At 41.1% G+C, this 22126-nt stretch overlaps 1 protein-coding gene across 3 annotated transcripts; it reads right to left on the bottom strand.

The window, feature by feature from the left end:
* Window positions 1–13468: 13468 nt before the first annotated feature.
* rs15a (40S ribosomal protein S15a) lies at window positions 13469–21330 on the bottom strand. 3 transcript variants are annotated; one of them, NM_001140687.1, is given in 5 exon segments: window positions 13469–13782; window positions 19461–19546; window positions 19792–19871; window positions 20166–20303; window positions 21319–21330. In NM_001140687.1, coding segments are annotated over 4 exon segments (393 nt in total). In that variant the 5' UTR covers window positions 20299–20303; window positions 21319–21330; the 3' UTR covers window positions 13469–13688.
* Window positions 21331–22126: the final 796 nt, after the last annotated feature.

Below are 22126 nucleotides of genomic sequence, written 5' to 3'. Positions count from 1 at the left end.
ACTAACAACTCACTAACTCATCATCATCATCATCATCAACACACTCCCAGTTCCCTACTAACAACTCACTAACTCATCATCATCAACACACTCCCAGTTCCCTACTAACAACTCACTAACTCATCATCATCAACATCAACACACTCCCAGTTCCCTACTAACAATTTTTTACATTTTTACATTTCACTAACTCATCATCATTATCATCAGCACACTCCCAGTTCCCTACTAACAACTCACTAACTCATCATCATCATCAGCACACTCCCAGTTCCCTACTAACAACTCACTAACTCATCATCATCATCATCAACACACTCCCAGTTCCCTACTAACAACTCATCATCATCATCATCAACACACTCCCAGTTCCCTACTAACAACTCACTAACTCATCATCATCATCATCATCAACACACTCCCAGTTCCCTACTAACAACTCACTAACTCATCATCATCATCAACACACTCCCAGTTCCCTACTAACAACTCATCATCATCAACACACTCCCAGTTCCCTACTAACAACTCACTAACTCATCATCATCATCATCAACACACTCCCAGTTCCCTACTAACAACTCACTAACTCATCATCATCATCATCAACACACTCCCAGTTCCCTACTAACAACTCACTAACTCATCATCATCATCATCAACACACTCCCAGTTCCCTACTAACAACTCACTAACTCATCATCATCAGCACACTCCCAGTTCCCTACTAACAACTCACTAACGCATCATCATCATCATCAACACACACCCAGTTCCCTACTAACAACTCACTAACTCATCATCATCATCATCATCATCATCAACACACTCCCAGTTCCCTACTAACAACTCACTAACTCATCAATAACTTCACTTTCCTTCCAGGTCTGCATGCAAACAGCAGACTAGGGTGATGTGAATGTTTAAAGATACTATAGATCTCTATTGACAGTTTCCATATTATAATCTAACTCCTTCCGATTCACCTTGATGAGTTAAGCATCATCAATGTTTCATATTTCCCCCATCAACTGTGAAAATAAGCCCAGGGCTGAATCACTTCTCAAACAGAAAGCCTAAGGCGACAGAGGCCCTAAAACCCTAAAGGTAGGACAATGGGTTGTTATGACGAGCTTGTCTTGATGGACACCCCGCCACAGTGCCACTGTTGAGCAGCATGTAACAGGTAATCAGATATAAGTAATTTAATTTAAGTGGCAATGGAGTGATTTTAACACCAATTGTAAAATATGTGAATTGTGTGACTTGATTTGTGTACGTGTTTCTTAATGTTTTAACACTGTATTAATTAATTAGTTTACTGCTGCACAGTACAGCACCTCTCATCTCAAGTAAGTAGAATTATAAACAGCTACTCTAATGCAAGGTGGTATATTATGTAGTGGCACAGTATTAATTTATGAACGGAATCGTTTCCCTCCATCTCTTGGCCTCCCCATTAATACATGGGCATTAACAGACTTTATTAACACCCTGTTAATTAATTGTTGTTTAACACGCTGCAGGGTGGCCACGGTGGCTTTTTACGGGGCAGAGACCCTGCATGTGTCCCAAGTGGTACACTATATCCTATAGGTCTCTGGTCAAATGTAGTGCACTATATAGGGAATGGCATGACATTTGGGATGCATAACCTGGATGTCCACTGGTGGCAGCGGTGGGATCCAATCCCCATAAGCCCCCTTCCAGATCATCGGGCCCTGGAAAGATGATGCCCTTGAGGACAGGACAAATGGATGGCCTGCATTCACATCCATAAATTCACAGCTTTTCTAACTATCTCATTCATCATACGCCACACACTCTCTCTCGGCAGCGGCCCAAAACCCCCATCTCTCTCCCAACTCCCACCCCCCAGGTTTGCTACCTAGCAAATGCAACAGACAGAGAGAGAGATATTGGGGACAGTGTATGACCGTATGATGACGCGAGACCTCCATTTCACCTTGGAATGCCTGAATCGCTTGGCTGAGGGAACAATATTGTCTCTACAATAGATGGATACATTTTATTCCTGAATCCCAAACGGCATCCTATTCCCCATGGGCTCTGGTCAAAAGAAGTGGACAGTATAGAGAATAGGGTACCATTTGGGAAGCTACAGTATACCTCCACACTTCTCCTAACGGGTTCTCTAGTCACCATATGTTTGAATTTATTCAGGTATTTAGAGAGATAGGCTAGAGAAGCAAACGGTGCCATATTGGGTGGTCAAATAATTCACTTTCTGCGTGTCTGAGGATTATCGGAGAGTTCAAAGGCAATTCAGAATACATTATGTCTTCATCCCAAATGGCATCGCATTTCCTAAATAGTGCACTACTTTCCACCAGAGCCTTATAGGCCCTGGTTAAAAGAAGTGCACTATGTAGGGGATAGGGTGCCATTTGGGATGAAATCTAAAGCAACACCTGGAGAGGGAATGTAAAGACACAAACAGGACAAGGTACAAAACACAGGTTTGGCGTCAAGGTGCAGGTTGGGATACATATGATGATTTCATTGCATAAATTGAATGTCTCTTTTTTTCTCCCTTGATCTCTTGTTCCTTCCTCTCCCTCTCTCTCTCTCTGACTGCAAATTAATTTATGGACAAAAGACAATAGCAGACGGTCTGAATAAAGTAAAATGTATTTCCAACGAATTTTACGTCATTTCAACCTATTCCACCATTTCAATATTAATTATGTTATCTCTGAAATCCATCTTAATTAGTCTTTGCAATACGGGTCTGGCAGCTGGCTCATAGAATATACTGAAAGAAAGGTCCAGCCTAGTGTTTAGTGAAAACGACAGAAGGACAATCGGCTGTCTCATGACCGCCCCCAAGTGGCCACTATGTGTATTGCAGCAAAGGGAAACGGACAAGTAAAACCGGTGGAAGAGGAGCATCAATAGCACAGACTGATTCACTACCCATTTATCATACGATACGAGTTGGACTGGAGACAACATGAATGCCAATTTCATACCCTCTGAATGCAACAGCAAACTAGATATTGTATATGAATATATTACCATGAATTTTTATATGTAGAATATTTGAATACATTGAATATGTGAATAACCTTCATAACTCTTCCTCAACCTGTACACAAATACAACTGACTTTGACCCTGATTAACGTTAACATTTGACCCTGATTAAGATGACTGACAGGCCAAATGGTAGGAAGGTTTACTAAAGCTTCCCTCACTTCATTTATATGTGTTAAGTTGAATGTTTTTCTCGCTAATGCCTCCAGGTTAAAATAAATCTGCAGGATTTAATACCACCATTGTATTACGACGCACAAGCACATTTTAGTCCCCTAGGCCGCGCTGCGATGATGACATGTACAGGTCCTTTGGTATATTGTCAGAGGAATAAGAATTAAGGCGTGGTGGTGCAGTAGACAATTTTTCATAGATAATGCTTTGACACTACTATGATGAACTGTTTTATGATAACCATGTTTGTTGAGAATGTGGAAGTAGCTTACTGTCATTTCTGGTTAACTTCCTTTAGTAAATAATACCATAGAGAATACCATAGAGAACTCCCAAAATACTTTCTAGAACTCTCAAACTTTCAGATCCATATTCATATCCATACAGAACAGACATCACAAACCCAGGCACGGAAACATCTCAGTGCTGAGTCTCTTTTATACGTAGATAAAGGAGGCCAAGATAGCAGACTTTTTGTTACAGTATTAATGTATTCCATTTGTTGCTAGTATGAGTGCAAATCCCTCTACTGGCATTCTTATGGGAGCTGCTCCCCACGACATACGGTGCTGTGTGTGTCTGCCATCAGGGGTTTCCGACCTCTGGTACCCAAACCCAGCATGTGGTTGCAGGGGCGTCATGGACACCAAACATCTGAAGGGTCACAAAGCTGTGGCCCCCGTCCATAAATTGGGGAATTTTGTATTTTTCAAACACTTGAAACAGCTTTTTCCTGCCATCTAGAGCCATAATCATTATGCTTAATTCTACGTAAAAAAATATGCATATTTTTCTGCATATCGAAGCATGCCTCTTGAGCGGTCTATGTTTCTTTTTTAAAGAAACTAAATTTGCATCTCTGCTAAAATCTGGGTAAAAGATTGAAAGGAATTTCATTTGGAGTTTCTCCTATTCTTCTCTGCAGATTCCCTCAAGCTCTGTCAGGTTGGATGAGGAGCGTTGCTGCACAGCTATTTTCAGGTCTATCCAGAGATATTCGATCGGGTTGAAGTCCGGGATCTGGTTGGGCCACTCAAGGACATTCAGAGACTTGTCCCGAAGCCACTCCTGAGTTGTCTTGGCTCTGTGCTTATGGTCGTTGTCCTGTTGGAAGGTGAACCTTCACCCAGTCTGAGATACTGAGTGCTCTGGAGCAGGTTTTCATCAAGGATCTCTCCGTACTTTGCTCCATTCATCTTTCCCTCGATCCTAACTAGTCTCCCAGTCCCTTCCGCTGAAAAACATTCCCACAGTATGATGCTGCCATCACCATGCTTCACCGTAGGGATGGTATTGGCCAGGTAGTGAGCGGTGCCTGCTTTCCTCCAGACGTGACACTTGGCATTCAGGCCAAAGAGTTCAATGTTGGTTTCATCAGACCAAAGAATCTTGTTTCTCATGACCTGAGAGTCCTTTAGGTGATTTTTGGCAAACTCACCCGAATACGCAATTTGACCGGGCGGCCAGCCCTTGGAAGAGTCTTGGTTGTTCCAAACTTCTTCCATTTAATAATAATGAAGATCGCTGTGTTCTTGGGGACCTTCAATGCTACAGAAATGTTTTGGTACCCTTTCCAAGATCTGTGCCTCGACACAATCCTGTCTAGGAGCTCTATGGACAATTCCTTCGACCTCATGGCTTGGTTTTAGCTCTGATATGCACTGTCAACTGTGGGATCTTATATAGACAGGTGTATGCCTTTCCAAATCATGTCCAATGAATTGAATTTACCACAGGTGGACTCCAATCAAGTTGTAGAAACATCTCAAGGATGTTACATGCACCTGAGATCAATTTTCAGTCTCATAGCAAAAGGTCTGAATACTTATGTAAATAAGGTATTTCTGCTTTTTATCTTTCATAAATATGCTAACATTCCTAAAAACCTGTTTTCGCTTTGTCATTATGGGGTATTGTGTGTACATTGATGAGGGAAAATGTATTTAATTCATCCTAGAATAAGGCTGTAACATAACAAAATGTGGAAAAAGTGAATGGGTCTGAATACTTTTCGAATGCACTGTATATCCCTTTCATACTAAGATGTTTTTCTGCCAAGTTTACCATACCACCAACTTTCTTTATATCTGAAAGGTATTGCCGGTATCAAAGATGAAACTTTCATTGGTGCGCGCTAATAGCGGTTCAATCGGTGACGTCACTCGCTCTGAGACCTGAAGTGGTTGTTCCCCTTGCATTGCAAGGGCCGCGGCTTTTGTGGTGCGATGGGTAACGATGCTCCGTGGGTGTCAGTTGTTGATGTGTGCAAGGGTCCCTGGTTTGAGCCCAGGTTGGGGCGAAGAGAGGGACGGAACCTACACTGTTACACATGCACTACCCTCTTAAACTCCTGATGGTTGCTAGGCAGCTCAAGTTTTACCATCCTGGCAGTTCTAAACTTGCAAAGCATGTCACTTCGCCCATCTATTCACATAGCCCACCACTAAGCATGCACTGTTTTCTTTACCTCAACTTGATGGATCCATAAAGAACTGAAGACGAAAATATTGGAATATAGTAGGCTAATGCAATTGAAGGCACGTATTAATTTTTTTGCTTAGTGAAACTCCCAGTCATCCAATCCACACAGTGTGTGTGGTCAACTAGATTATCATTTCAGAACCGTTTTGATTGGGACAGAGTCATTATGCTGATTTGTGACAAGCGTGAATATAGGTTTGGATATTAGCTAGGCTACAATTAGGCCGGGAAAATGTTACTTCCTGATTATCTTGTCTAGTTGGCTCATTTATTAGAACATTTTGCCACGTTATGTATTTTAACATGTATTCTTTCTCTTTACTCGAAGTCGCTTAGTAGCCTAGGCCTACTCCCAACCAAAAGCCTGTGACTTCATTGACTTGTCTGATAATCAATCAATATGATTTTGTTTCACTGAATCTCTGTCTGTATAGGCTATTTGGTTAAATGGTTTCTGTCTGGGCAAATAAGTGGATGTGGTGTAGCTCATTTATTTGTTTGATCATCTATCACTGATCAGAAATATTTAGCATGTTACATACATACATTAGCAATAATCAGTGGTGACCCGTCATTCCGGGCTATTTTGAGGCCCACATTTTTAGGGGGCTTTCCTGTTTTGCATGTTATTTTGGCATTAATACGAGTCACATATCAGTTTGCAAACAGTGTAAAAATATATACATATACAAAATTGAGTTAATAAAGCTGTATACAAACATAGTCTCTTTTTTGATTTCTTGAGTAAGGCAGCTCCAAAATGCAGGTGTTTCAGAGTAGCTCAGTGCTTTCTGTGGTGGTGGGGCAAGCCAGCATTAAATACAGTGTTGCGCCGTGATTGGCTCAGTGTTCTGTCACTCATGGGGACATGGGGACATGGGTACGTCACTGCCAAGTCTAAGGGTAGACCTAAAAAATTCTAGCCCCTTGAGTGCTGCCATAGAGTTACATTATAAGTGCCCATCCAAGAAGGCTTAAGGTCATTGGCCACAGATAAAATGACATCAAATCATGTTATATCTACAGTAGCTTTGATTCGTACTGGTCATGTCAACATCATATTTTCAAAATCTTAGCTAGCATGCATCATCATGAACCAAGTCGACAATCTACTGGCAAATCCTTTTTAATCCTTGTCATATAAAGAGAAATAATGAAGAGAAATTATACATAAAACATATCGGTGCTTATCGGCCATTGGACATAAACATTACACAACAAGTTGGAAACCACAAATTCAACAATGAGTGGTTTGGAAGGAATCTTTGGCTAACTGCAAGCACTGCAAAGCAATCAGCCTGCTATTCAGTGGAGTGGCTGTGTGGTCCAAATCTAAGATTACGTGCCTCTTTTCCTAGTTTAAAATGATAAACATTCAACATTGGCCATGCTGTCAATGAAGAATGATTTGTGCCTCGCTCAAAATGACAGTTAACTCTGAACTGCAAAATCTGACTTTAGTGAGTTCAAGACAACTGGGAACTCGGGAAAAACTAGCTACGACTGGGAAAATAGCTTTTTGAACTTTCATCCAACGCTGAATTGTAAACTCGGAACTCGGGCCTCTTTATAGAGCTACGACGTGAAGATCATGAGTTCCCAGTTGTCTTGAAAGTATCATAAATCCAGAGAATGCCAGATTTGCCCACGAAGGACCGCCGTGCCACCTTCCTGTTCAAGTGAGCACAGCACAACAAGGTGAGTACAAAAATGTATTGTATGCTGCTGCATACAGTGGGGGAAAAAATATTTGATCCCCTGCTGATTTTGTACGTTTGCCCTCTTACAAAGAAATGATCAGTCTATAATTTTATTAGTAGGTTTATTTGAACAGTGAGAGACAGAATAACAACAAAAAAATCCAGAAAAACGCATGTCAAAAATGTTAGAAAATGATTTGCATTTTAATGAGGGAAATAAGTATTTGACCCCTCTGCAAAACATGACTTAGTACTTGGTGGCAAAACCCTTGTTGGCAATCACAGAGGTCAGACGTTTCTTGTAGTTGGCCACCAGGTTTGCACACATCTCAGGAGGGATTTTGTCTTCTCCAAGTCATTAAGGTTTCGAGGCTGATGTTTGGCAACTCGAACCTTCAGCTCCCTCCACAGGTTTTCTATGGGATTAAGGTCTGGAGACTGGCTAGGCCACTCCAGGACCTTAATGTGCTTCTTCTTGAGCCACTCCTTTGTTGCCTTGGCCGTGGGTTTTGGGTCATTGTCATGCTGGAATAGCCATCCACGACCCATTTTCAATGCCCTGACTGAGGGAAGGAGGTTCTCACCCAAGATTTGACGGTACATGGCCCCGTCCATCGTCCCTTTGATGCGGTGAAGTTGTCCTGTCCCCTTAGCAGAAAAACACCCCCAAAGCATAATGTTTCCACCTCCATGTTTGATGGTGGAGATGGTGTTCTTGGGGTCATAGGCAGCATTCCTCCTCCTCCAAACACGGCGAGTTGAGTTGATGCCAAAGAACTCCATTTTGGTCTCATCTGACCACAGCACTTTCACCAGTTGTCCTCTGAGTCATTCAGATGTTCATTGGCAAACTTCAGACGGGCATGTACATGTATTCTTGAGCAGGGGGACCTTGCGGGCGCTGCAGGATTTCAGTCCTTCACGGTGTAGTGTGTTACCAATTGTTTTCTTGGTGATTATGGTCCCAGCTGCCTTGAGATCATTGACAAGATCCTCCCGTGTAGTTCTGCGCTGATTCCTCACCGTTCTCATGATCATTGCAACTCCACGAGGTGAGATCTTGCATGGAGCCCCAGGCCGAGGGACATTGACAGTTCTTTTGTGTTTCTTCCATTTGCGAATAATCGCACCAAATGTTGTCACCTTCTCACCAAGCTGCTTGGCGATGATCTTGTAGCCCATTCCAGCCTTGTGTAGGTCTACAATCTTGTCCCTGACATCCTTGGAGAGCTCTTTGGTCTTGGCCATGGTGGAGAGTTTGGAATCTGATTGATTGCATCTGTGGACAGGTGTCTTTTTTACAGGTAACAAGCTGCAGTTAGGAGCACTCCCTTTAAGAGTGTGCTCCTAATCTCAGCTCGTTACCTGTATAAAAGACACCTGGGAGCCAGAAATCTTTCTGATTGAGAGGGGGTCAAATACTTATTTCCCTCATTAAAATGCAAATCAATTTATAACATTTCTGACATGCGTTTTTCTGGATATTTTTCTGTGATATTCTGTCTCTCACTGTTCAAATAAACCTGCCATTAAAATGATAGACTGATCCTTTCTTTGTCAGTGGGCAAACGTACAAAATCAGCAGGGGATCAAATACTTTTTCCCCCACTGTAAATGACATGATATGTATACAGTAGCTAAGTAATACTAAGTGTATGTTGTGTAGTAAGCTGTTAGTAGCCCATGTGCCTCACCCTAATAATTTGGTTTATTTTCACCTCTTACTTTCACCTACTGTTCTGACTTGGTGGTGCACATGTAGCCTTTAACCTGTTTTTGAGAAATGTAATCATTGAATATTGTAAGAGCTTTCATTGTCTGCTTATATGCCCCCTTTATTTATCCTACGGTTCTGACTTGGTGTACAGGGAGAACACTATAAGAATGGCCCATGTTCTGAATTACGTTGCTGTACATTTCAAAAGTGCTGAGAAAATAGTTATGACTACGTCCGTCCTAGCACGCTCATTAATATCTTAATCGAAATTACGGATTGCCTCTTATCCACTCTTCATCCCCTTATGCCATAGTTTGTACATCTCAACTGTCAGTAGAAAACACATTTGTTAAAGCAAATCAGCCATATCAGTAATTTTTTTTAAAGGCAGTAAATGAGGCTGAATGAACTGTTTCACTGCCAGACAAGACTCCGCTGATAGCCAGGTGTAGCAGTGGTAAGGAGTTGGGACTGCTGTTGAGACTGCTTTTGAGACAGCTTTATGTAGGCCCTAACAGTTTGTGGGCAGCGTTTGTCACTGTTATAGTGCAATTAATGTATTGTTCAGTGTTGTTTAGTGTTTAACCCAACCAAGATTTACATGCTAAAATCGTCATTGGAAATAATGTAGCCTAAATCAAGAGTAGACCTAGGCCTATTATTTTGCTCGACAGGCAACTCCAAAAGCCTGCAGAGGTTGTGAAATATGAACAAGACTCACATGCTTTTAAAAATAGGATTGCTATTATTTTCTATTGGTATCATGACAAATATATGACCAAACGCCTGCTCCCTAACAAAGTGGAGTGAGGGGAGGAAAAAGATGAAACGCGGATCAAAAAAGCATGGGCTTGGACTCCGTTTCAAAAGATAATTTATATGACAGCGATTCCAGACGTTGCAGCCAAAATACAGTAAATCCTATGTGAAAGCAGTTTTATTCAGTACATTTAGTTATTGCTTGCATTTCTAAAGTCTACCAAACTTACCAGCAGGCATGCCAGCTAAGATAGTTAGACAAGCAAGCTACACTAACTTGATTGATAGCCTGATATGACTTATTGGTAGCTAGTTATGAGGTTGAGAACCTATCTGGGTTAGCTAAAGCCAACTTCATAAAATTGCTAAGTGGCTAGTAATTTCTTTACTTTTTTTACAGGACAAATCTGAGGGGGCATGTGCCTCTGTGTGATTGGTTGCTATTGTGCTCAAACGGTGCCACCTTGGATCACAGCACAGACCAGCAGCTGGGGGTTTCATCATTCCTGATTTCATGGTTTCTATTGGTCCTGCCAAAACGTTGTGGAATTTAGCTTCCAGGTCAAGAGAGAACGAAGAGTTCATTGGGGGCAACTGATTATAATAATACACCCGATACTTTGATAAAGCCAGAAAGATAATGACTCTCTTTAGTTGGTTGATATTTACTGTGAGCAATAGGAGAACTGACCCTGTATCCCCCTCCAGGACGACCCTGAACTTCTCATCATGGCCTTGTCATGAACATGCACCCTTGCTAAGTGGTGTAAAACACATCTCTCCTCTCTCTTTATCTCGCTCTCTGAGCTTGGACACCCGTGTCCCAGCCCTCCCTGGGCTTCAAAGCAAAACAGCAACAAAGACTTTGGTTGTCCTCTTTACGCGGCCAGCGCAGTGTTGTGAACCCAGGAGGGAGCAAGACAGTCTCTGTGCACTTAGCCCATATAACATTGTCATAGTACACTGCGTGCTGCTACCCAGCACTTTGGCGCAGATGCATTAGCTGTACCCTTCTACACCAAGTCTGGCGTAGGCTGCTAGGTTCACAACAAGCGGGCTCTGGGGTAGGAGAGGTTGGGATGTCTGTGTCCCATCGGTGAGGTGCAGTGGACAGCGACAGATATCCCACATCGTGTAGTGGGAAAGTGCTGCTTTGGGTTGTAAAAATAGCCACCAAAGACCAAGCCACCAGACGATGCAGACAAATGTCAAAGATGTGTCCGTTAAGAAAATAATTTTATGGGTGCCTTTGCAGGAGACTGGATCTAGGACTTTTTGTTGTGCTCCACTTTCAATGAATCCAACACAAGTTAGAGCAGACTCATTACAGTACAGAAACATCCATTCCCACGGGGACACACCCTTCCAAACCATCCATGAATAGGATCACTCAATATTTCATGGAATGGCAGCATCGTGGGGCAACACACCATCTGCAGAAGGCATGAGGGACTTCCGTTGGAGCTGACTGTAAAAGACCTGCCATGATTGACACTTTCAGCCAGTTGCTTCCCATTTCCCTCTAAGTCTTCCTGCCTACACGGGCAATCGGGCAATTTTCTTGACATGACCAGACCAGGAAATCCTCCACCGAGTTACAGCGTATATAACCAAGGACCCATATACAAGCAATTCAGCCTCACTTGATGCTAGTGAATAAACGCTGGACTGAAAGTCTACTTTGCATTACAAAATAGGCCTTTTCTTGAAACTGTAGCTTAAAATGCTTTAGAAGAGATAGAAAGCTGCTACCTGCCTGCTCACACTAAGTAATTACTACAGTGCCCGAGGGCAAGAGAGAGGGAAGGTTTTAGACTTAATTTAGTGTGAATCCAGTAATTCATTACCCACATCTGGGGCAGCTAATTGGGGAGGTCAATCCTCCAGACGCATTTTCAGAATTCAGTAAAATAATTGTGGAGACCACAACTGAATCCTAGGAACACTGGCTCAAATTGCCATTTTGCATCTACGCAGCTTAACTTCAAGACTGATAACAGACATCTGAATACCACACTGGAAATATACTGAACAAAAATATAAACGCAACATGTAAAGTGTTGGTCCCATGTTTCAGGAGGTGAAATAAAAAATCCAAGAAATGTTCAATACGCACTAAAAGTGAGCATTTCTCCTTTGCCAAGATAATCCATCCACCTGACAGATGTGGCATATCAAGAAGCCGATTAAACAGCATGATCATTACACAGGTGCACCTTGTGCTGGGGACAATAAAAGGCCACTCTAAAATGTGCAGTTTTGTCACACACCACCACAGACGTCCAAAGTTTTGAGAGAGTGCAATTGGCACACCTACCACAGGAACGTCCACCAGAGCTGTTGCCAGATAATTGATCTGGCAACAGCAGGATCGTCTGAGACCAGCCACCTGGACAGCTGATGAAACTGAGGAGTATTTCTGCATGTAATATAGCCCTTCTTGGGGAAAAACTCATTCTGAGTGAGTGGGCCTTGGTCCCAAGTGGGGGTGGGGCTACACCCTTCCCAGTCATAGAAATCCATAGATTAGAGCCTAATTAAATGATTTCAATTGATTTCCTTATACGAACTAACTCAGTAAAATCATTGAAATGGTTGCATGTAGCATTTGCATTTATGTTCAGTATATAAAACACATGTAGTCTTGGTGAAATAAAGGATCCCAGAAATGTTCCATATGGACAAAAAGCTTCTCTCATTCTGTGCACAAATGTGTACATCCCTCTTAGTAAGAATTTCTCTTTTGCTAAGATAACCCATCCACCTGAAAAGGTGTGGCATATCAAGAAGCCGATTAAACAGGATGATCATTACACAGGTGCACCTTGTTCTGGGGACAATAAAAGGCCACTAAAAAGTGAAGCTTTGTCACAACACAATGCCAGATGTCTGAAGTTGAGGGAGTGTGCAATTGGACATTCCCGCAGACAGCATGCCACCAAAGCTGTTGCCAGAGAATGTAATGTTTATTTCTCTACCATTAGCTGCCTCCATTTTAGAGATTTTGGGGCCTCAACCGCAGACCACGAATATGGTGGCGTATGGCTCGTTGATGTCAACGTTGTGAAAAGTGACCCATGGTGGCAGTGGTGTTATGGTATGGGCAGGCATAAGCTACAGACAACGAACACAATCGCATTTTAAATCGCTGGCAATTTCAATGCAGATACCATTACAAGATCCTGAGGACCATTGTCGTGCCATTCATCTGCCGCAATCGCCTCATGTTTCAGCATAACGCACAGCCCCATGTCTCAAGGATTTGTACACAATTCCTGGAAGGTGAAAATGTCCCAGTTCTTCCATGGCCTGCATAGTCACCAGGCATGTCACCAATTGAGCATGTTTGGTATGCTCTGGATCAATGTGTACGACAGCATGTTCCAGTTCCCGGCAATATCCAGCAACGTCGCACAGCCATTGAGTGGGACACCATTCCACAATCAACAGCCTGATCAACTCTATGCAAAGGAGCTGTGTCGCACTCCATGCTACAAATGGTACTCACACCAGATACTGACTGGTTCTGAACCAGACCCCCACTTTTTTTTTTAAGGCATTTACCAACATATCCATAGGTTAGGGCCGAATGAATTTATTTCAATTCACTGATTTCCTTATATGAACTAACTCAGTAAAACCTTTGAAATAGTCATTTATATTTTTGTTCAGTATATATGTGACTCATTTGTCATTCTCATTGTACCAATACATAGAGCTTTTGACTGTAGCAATCTAATAAGACAAATTACAAAGTCCAGTCCACTGGATTTGGTGTTTTATTTTGCAGTTCTTTACATTTTAGAAAAAGAATCCAAGAATTTTCCCTCCTGTGTGTTTTCGTCTGGCTTCTTCGTGGTCCATGATGCCAGCTGAGGTGGTGAGCACAATGTATCTGAAGAAACAGACAAGGTGTGTAAGACATGAGTTTATATACATTCACAACAGGCAGAATTACATTAATGGAAAGACCATGAAACACCAGGAAAACAGTTAAGACAAACCCAGTTGTACCCCTTCTAAAGCAACAACAGTCGGTTCCATTGATGCCATACAACACTTAAGCATTTCCTAACCTCATCCTTCAAACACCTGCTATAAACCAACCAACTGAAAACTACGGAGGGGTTTTTACGGTACTGTATTGCTCTCCACTCCTGAACCAGGACCACTTTTCAGCAGTAACTATGTAGCCTCCATTTATATTGTATGGAGGCCAATATGATCCTAAACATTCAATGCTTTTCCAATCAAGCAATGTTAGCAATGCATGTGGATGTACAGAGTGAAGCCTAACACAACAAGCAATGTATGTGGATGTACAGAGTGAAGCCTATCATAACAAGAAATGCATCAAGGCGGTAAAACTATTCCTGATAGTGACTATCCAAATCACATTCAATCTTTACTTTTAGAGGCAACAAATGTTATGAAGTCATACAGGGGGACTGGAATAAAAGCCTGCACACCCATTAGCTCTCCTGGAGGATGGTCGACCACCCTTTATGAAAAACATTACAACCAAATATGTCTCATGCCTTTTGAAATAATTTGCTCATTCAATATATCAAATGGCTATGTAGGCTACTCATCGTTTTATTCATCTGAATCAACCCCACAAAATTTATTCAGGAAATGTAGCTTTTCGAGTTTAGTCATATTTATCTTAGAAGTGTAATTCTGATCCTGTCTGATGTAGATTTTTATTTAATTGATCAAATATTTATACCATTCCTAAACAAATTACATTAACAGAAATAAAACTCAAACTTGCCCTAAACTTTTGGGATCCTGGAAAACACCATTTTAAAATTCCATGACCTTTCCAGGATTTCCATGACCGTACGAACCCTGACCATGTTGCCAAAATTCAGTCCATCTTCAATAGCGCAAACCATATAAGTGTGCTAAGTCACATCAAATGAGCACCAACACAAACCTTCCACCCCCACCCCCACTGGCCTGGATATGGGGTAGTTTATAAATGCATTAGACTCATGCAGGACCTAGGTTGACATGCTTTCGCTCTATTTAGCTAGTAATAGGCTGCATTTGGTTATGATGGCATATAATAAAAAGCTGTGTAATATAATGTAGCAATGCAAGACATTCTATTCTTTAAAATTGCAGTAATTATATAAAATGTTGTTTCTAAAGTACATCAATTTAACCTGTTAGGGCTAGGGGGCAATATTTGCACGGCTGGATAAAAAAATGTACCCAATTTAATCTGGTTACTAATCCTACCCAGTAACTAGAATATGCATATACTTATTATATATGGATAGAAAACACCCTAAAGTTTCTAAAACTGTTTGAATGGTGTCTGTGAGTATAACAGAACTCATTTGGCAGGCAAAACCCTGAGACATTTTCTGACAGGAAGTGGATACCTGATGTGTTGTATTACCTTTAAACCTATGCCATTGAAAAACACAGGGGCTGAGGAATATTTTGGCACTTCCTATTGCTTCCACTAGATGTCACCAGCCTTTACAAAGTGTTTTGAGTCTTCTGGAGGGAGATCTGACCGAACAAGAGCCATGGAACGATGATGGCCCATTAGACACCTGGCGCGCGAGTTCATGTTGGGTACCCTAGTTCCAATAAGTTATAAGAGAGAATGCATTCGTCCACCTTGAATATTATTCATGTTCTGGTTAAAAAAGGCCCTAATGATTTATGCTATACAACGTTTGACATGTTTGAACGAACGTAAATATATTTTCCCCCCTCGTTCATGAAGTGAAGTCCGGCGGGCTTAGATCATGTGCTAACAAGACGGAGATTTTTGGACATAAATGATGAGCTTTTTTGAACAAAACTACATTCGTTATGGACCTGTGATACCTGGAAGTGACATCTGATGAAGAGAATCAAAGGTAATGGATTATTTACATAGTATTTTCGATTTTAGATCTCCCCAACATGAGGGCTAGTCTGTATCGCAACGCGTATTTTTCTGGGCGCAGTGCTCAGATTATTGCAAAGTGTGATTTCCCAGTAAGGTTATTTTTAAATCTGGCAAGTTGATTGCGTTCAAGAGATGTAAATCTATAATTCTTTAAATGACAATATAATATTTTACCAATGTTTTCTAATTTTAATTATTTAATTTGTGGTGCTGACTTGACTGCCGGTTATTGGAGGGAAACGATTTCCTCAACATCAATGCCATAGTAAAACGCTGTTTTTGGATATAAATATGAACTTGATAGAACTAAAAATGCATGCATTGTCTAACATAATGTCCTAGGAGTGTCATCTGATGGAGATTGTAAAAGGTTAGTGCATCATTTTAGCTGGTTTTATGGTTTTGGTGACCCTGTCTTTGAATTGACAAAACATTACACACAACTCTTGTAAATGTACTGTCCTAACATACTCTAAATTTATGCTTTCGCCGTAAAACCTTTTTGAAATCGTAAAACGTGGTTAGATTAAGGAGATGTTTATCTTTCAAAGGGTGTAAAATAGTTGTATGTTTGAAAAATTTGAATTTTGACATTTATTTGGATTCAAATTTGCCGCTCTTGAAATGCACCTGCTGTTGATGGAGTGCACCACGGGTGGGACGCAAGCTAGCCCATAGAGGTTAAGGAATAGGACGTTGCCCCTTTAAGATGAGGGCTTTTCAAAAGAGATATTGACATGGCTACAGCAGGCCAGCCAAGACGAATGCTAGGTGTCCTTTTGTAGCTTTCTTTTTGCAGACTATCAATAGTTGCCATTAGCCAACCTATTGCAATTTTCTCAGTATTGATGGTTTACTTTTGTAAATCACTTCCCCTAAAACAAATAAGCGCAGCGAGTGGCTTGATAAATGCTTATTTTTACTCTGGACAGTTTGTGTGCCACGTGAACGCCTCACGTGCGGCCGAGTTCAAGAAGTTGCGAGTTTAAGTTGAATGAACTGCCAATTATATTGCTCAAATACAAATAGCATGACTTTTCCGCCTGTAGCCTTCTAAGGTTTTCTATGGCACTGACACAGGTAAACGTCATAGATGGAATGCCAAAATGCGCCAACTATAGATGGGTTAGCTGACAATGGCAAGAAAACAATGCACATGCTTTTAATGGGGCAGAAGTCCAAGCATTGTTGTGGATGGCCAGATAGCTAGCAAGAATGATAAGAAACTGCCCTGTGGGGAATCGTGACTTGTTTCAGCTAGTTCATCTCATTCTTGATGCCATGTCTTGTTGAGGTGTTTTGACTGATTTCACGTCATTGCTAATGGCTAAAGTTCGCTACCTAGCAAACCAACCACTGTAACAATGTATTTGAGAGACAAGCGCTTATTGTGCAAATTTAGGTTTTCAAAAACGATTGGAGACGAAATACAGTCCACATGTGAACAACTTAACTTCATTGGGGTAGGGGGCAGTATTTTCACATCCGGATGAAAAGCGTGCCCAGAGTAAACTGCTTGCTACTCAGGCCCAGAAGCTTGGATATGCATATTATTAGTAGATTTGGATAGAACGTTTCTAAAACTGTTTGAATAATGTCTGTGAGTATAACAGAACTCATATGGCAGGCAAAAACCTGAGAAAAATCCAACCAGGAAGTGGGATATCTTAGGTTTGTAGTTTTTCAAGTGATTGCCTATCCAATATACAGTGTCTGTGGGATCACATTGCACTTCCTAAGGCTTCCACTAGATATCAACAGTCTTTAGAACCTTGTTTCATGCTTCTACTGTGAATGGGAAGAGAATAAGAGCTCTAGGAGTCAGGTGTCCCAAAATAAGGCATGAGCTCAGTCACACACGTAGCCGAGAGAGCCGAGTTCCTTTTAATTCATGAAGACAATGGAATTATCCGGTTGGAATATTATAGCAGATGTGATAAAAACATCCTAAAGATTGATTCTATACATCGTTTGACATGTTTCTACAAACTGTAATGCAACTTTTTTGACCTTTCGCCTGGACCCAGTGCATGCGCTTACTGCATTTGGAATAGTGAACTGAACGCACGAACAAAAAGGAGGTATTTGGACATAAATATGGACTTTATCGAAGCAAAAACAAACATTTATTGTGGAACTGGGATTCCTGGGAGTGCATTCCGATGAAGATCAAAGGTAAGTGAATATTTATGATGCTATTTCTGATTTTTTGTTGACTCCAACATGGTGGGTATCTGTATGGCTTGTTGTCTGAGCGCTGTACTCAGATTATTGCAAAGTGTGCTTTCGCCGCAAAACGTTTTTGAAATCTGACACAGCGGTTGCATTAAGGACAAGTTTATCTTTAATTCTTTGAATGACAGTTGTATATTTTATCAACGTTTATGATGAGTATTTCTGTAAATTGATGTGCTCATTCACTGGAAGTTTTGGAGGCAAAACATTTCTAAACATTACACACCAATGTAAAATGGGGTTTTTGGATAAAAATATCGACTTTATCGAACAAAACATACATGTATTGTGTAACATTGAGTCCTGGGAGTGTCATCTGATGAAGAGCATCAAAGGTTAGTGATTAATTTTAGCTGTATTTCTGTTTTTTGTGACACCTCTCCTTGCTTGGGAAATGGCTGTGTGGTTTTTCTTGTCTAGGTGCTGTCCTAACAATCTAATGCTATGCTTTTGCCGTAAAGCTTTTTTGAAATCGGACACTGTGGTTGGATTAACGAAAAGTTCATTTTTTAAAATGGCGTATAATACATATATGTGTGAGAAATTTGAATTATGAGATTTTTGTTGTTTTGAATTTGGCGCTCTGCTATTTCATTGGCTGTTGGCGAGTAGGACGCTAGCGTCCCACATACCCAAGAGGTTAAGCCAGCCCTGTCGGTTTTTCCACATAGTTGCGGACAAGTCATTGTGACACACCCATTGGATTTATCAGTCCACACATCACACAGATCAATAAATCTGTGACCGTGCCCTCACTACATCCGCCATTGGACTTATGTAAAGTTGAGAGCAATTTCATGCACATACTGATATTGACAGAACATACTCAAACATTCAACCATTCACCCCCTTTCCTACATGCAGGTCAAATCCTGTTCAAGAGGCTGCAGCAATCATATTTCCATGGATGCATTCAGTAGAAAGTGGGAGCACACAGAGGACACTCAGTCCCAGGGACTTAAGTTGCCCACCCCCAACTTATGATAAAGGTTTTAGTTCCCGTTGCCCAGGCTGCCCTCATCTTTTCAAAGAAAGTGCATTTCAAGGACCGTTCCAATCTCCAAACTAGCCAGCTCCCAGCATCAATAAATACTAGACTAATGCTGCATTTGCTTGCTCTCAATATTATCGGAAGCTGAACATTCAGACACGGAAATAAAAGGTTGCTTTGACAACCTTTTAGTTGCTTTGACATCCAAATAAACGTTCAGAGATTTAAAGCCTGTGAAACTCGGGGCACAATTTTATACACCCCAAAGGAGCACATTAACACAACATCAAGAGATGCATTCATACATGAAACACCGTAGCAAAAAAGTTGCCACTAATGAATACCTCCCTATTCACAAAGTTCCACTGCACAACCGTGATACGGCCACTCCAACATTCATGCCACCATTAGGGTGCTGCTGACTGAATCTCACCCGAACTGTCTTGAGGGCAGGAGGTTGTTCTGCCACTTCTCCAGATCCTTCAACTGGAGGTCAAAACGAGGGCTGATCACACCACACTGAAATGAGCAAAAGAAAGATTAGAAGTGACAGATTCAAATATACAATTACGCAGGTAGGCTGATAATGCCACAACGCAGAATATGAGCAGGGGAAAAAAACATGTCAGAGAAGATGAGCAAAACAGAGGGGCCAGATAGTCTATCAATCTACCCCAACACAAAAGACGAGTAAAATGAAGTAGAATGGCACTCAAAAGGTCTGATGGTAGTCCTTGTGATGCAGTATATTTAAAAAAAATTACCTTGTTCAGCCTGCCAGTGAGATTGACGACAATTTTCCCAGCTCTGTGGTCGTCGATGATCTCAAACTCACCAATGTAACCTGGGGAAACAAGGGAGGCAGGGAATCAAAACCAAGTACAGGGCTCAAATTCAGATCCCTCAACCAGGGGTAAGCAATTCCCCTCCTGGAGGGAAGCGGGTTATGCAGGCTCATGGTCCTACCTGTAACTGACACCTGCACATCTTGTTGACCTCCCCCTTGACTGGACCCATACCACTTACAAAACAGATTTTACATTTACATCATTTAGCAGACGCTCTTATCCAGAGCGACTTACAAATTGGTGCATTCACCTTATGATATCCAGTGGAATGATACATTTCAGTAACTCACCGTGCTTCATCATGACGGTCAGGAAACGTACAATGACCTTCGAACACGGCCGGATCAGAACCTGGCGTTTCCCACGTTTCTCGGCATTGTTGATGCTTTTGAGCGCATCCGCAAGAACGTTCATGCGCACCATGATGCCTGTCGATCAGAGATACATAAAAAAAGTTAATTAGTTTAGGAGTTGTAAGGCAACCAACTAGTTAATAGTAAACATTCAGTCTAACAGTGGTTTGTTCTCCTAGTAACATGCTGTGAAACTGGCAAGCTAACGTTAGCTTGCCAGTTTCACAGCATGTTATTAGGAGAACAAACCACTATTAGAGTAGCTAACTATTGACTTGACAAATAAGCCAGCCAACAAACTGATTGTAAGCTAGCTCAATTGTAGGTAGATGTACACCATTGAGTATGTAATGACAATTTGAGTATAGGCTTACCTAACGTTAGCCAAGATATTGCCTAGCAAAGTATTGCCCAACTAGCTGGTTAGCTAGCGTTACGTGGTTACTTTGGTGAAGAAAATAGAAGGCGACATACTAAGGTAGCAACCTCGATAGATATTATGCTAGCTATCCAAATTACCTGGTAAGAGCTAACCGTCTACATTTCACTGGCCAAGACATAACATTCGAATGGCTAACGCTAGCGCCAACAATTTCAAAACTGGGACAAACGTTGGGTGGGTCCTTTGATAAGAAATTAGAAGAGGTTTGCACGACCATGCAGACACGTTTAACCACCACCATCGTGACTGTCTACCACGCATGGAAGGTCTACATGTACGGGCCAAGCTAGCTAGAAGAGTTGGTTGGCCAACCAAACTGTACTATTAACATGTATACCGTATCTCGACAATAAAGCAAATGTGTCGACTACTTAAGAACACAACGTAATTAGCCTAGCAGTAATAATTGTCGGGTTTTATTCATATGCTCTAGCTACCGATACAACACACCAGCAAAATGGACAGTGATGGGAACTTTACCAATCACAAGGCAAAACACCAACATCTCACAACATATCGACACAATAACCATTTCATGACATTAGGACATTATTAAACGTTTATATAATTTCATAAATGGAGTTTTAGACGGCTGGATGGGTTAGATTTGGGAAAGATTGACAATGAGATTTTAGAGGGGGCCCTTACCGGTTCTGCAATATGGCGGAAAGAGGAAGTAGGAAGACCTAGCGATGCATTATGGGCAAAAACGAAGATTTTTTACGACTAGTTCACGCGATCACCAGCTGAAAACCTGATAAAAAATAAGGTTGATAATGAAATATATATATTATATTTATTCAGTGATTAAGATGCAAATGCATCCTTATTTTACAGTCTAATTACTTTATTTTCCCTTTAGTCTAATGCAAACAAACTTCCAAGTTGATAAAACAGAAGCATTCAATTCATATTGCCGATTATATTTCTGCAAGAAATAAAGATTTCTAAATTAAAGACAAATCTACCAAGATATTTTAAATGTGTCGGTAAGAAAATGTAAACGTCCAAAACATATTACAGTCTTTCTGAAACATCTCTGATGTCTCTTTTTTCATATTTACAGTAGTAGTTGGGGAGTCTGTAATCCCTTTTCAAACTATACTATCTTATGTGGGGTTTTGGTTTAAATCTAAACGATCGCCAACTAGTGGTTGGAGTGTGGGAAATAAATACAGTATGACGTTTTACCAGTAGGCCTACCGAGTAGATTATGCTTTATTGAAACCTGATGGAGGTTCAATCAAAGAAAAAGTAACAAAGCTCACTCTGAACAGGTTTTCAAGGATAATCCAACCTTTTATTTATTGTTATGTATTCAATTCAACATACATCCACTATATAATGCCTGTCAAGTTATAGTTCTGTTTACAAGTTAAATATTTCAATCAAAATAGGGTTCATTACATACAATTTAAAACGGTAGCAAATCAAACAATTCTGACTATAATTACCA

This window comes from Salmo salar, chromosome ssa12 (assembly GCF_905237065.1).
Source record: "Salmo salar chromosome ssa12, Ssal_v3.1, whole genome shotgun sequence".
Lineage (NCBI taxonomy): Eukaryota > Metazoa > Chordata > Actinopteri > Salmoniformes > Salmonidae > Salmo > Salmo salar.
Note: the sequence above shows the minus strand (reverse complement) of the source record. Positions and strands in the feature narration are given on the sequence as shown.

Bases quoted from the DNA above. Each gene is read 5' to 3' on its own strand.
- rs15a (XM_045690435.1), bottom strand. From the start codon at position 20,298: ATGGTGCGCATGAACGTTCTTGCGGATGCGCTCAAAAGCATCAACAAT. The intron at 19,872-20,165 runs GTGAGTTACTGA...TTGTTTCCCCAG, and splicing joins GACCGTCATGATGAAGCACG to GTTACATTGGTGAGTTTGAG. The intron at 13,783-19,460 runs GTGAGATTCAGT...CTGTTTCTTCAG, and splicing joins CTGCCCTCAAGACAGTTCGG to ATACATTGTGCTCACCACCT.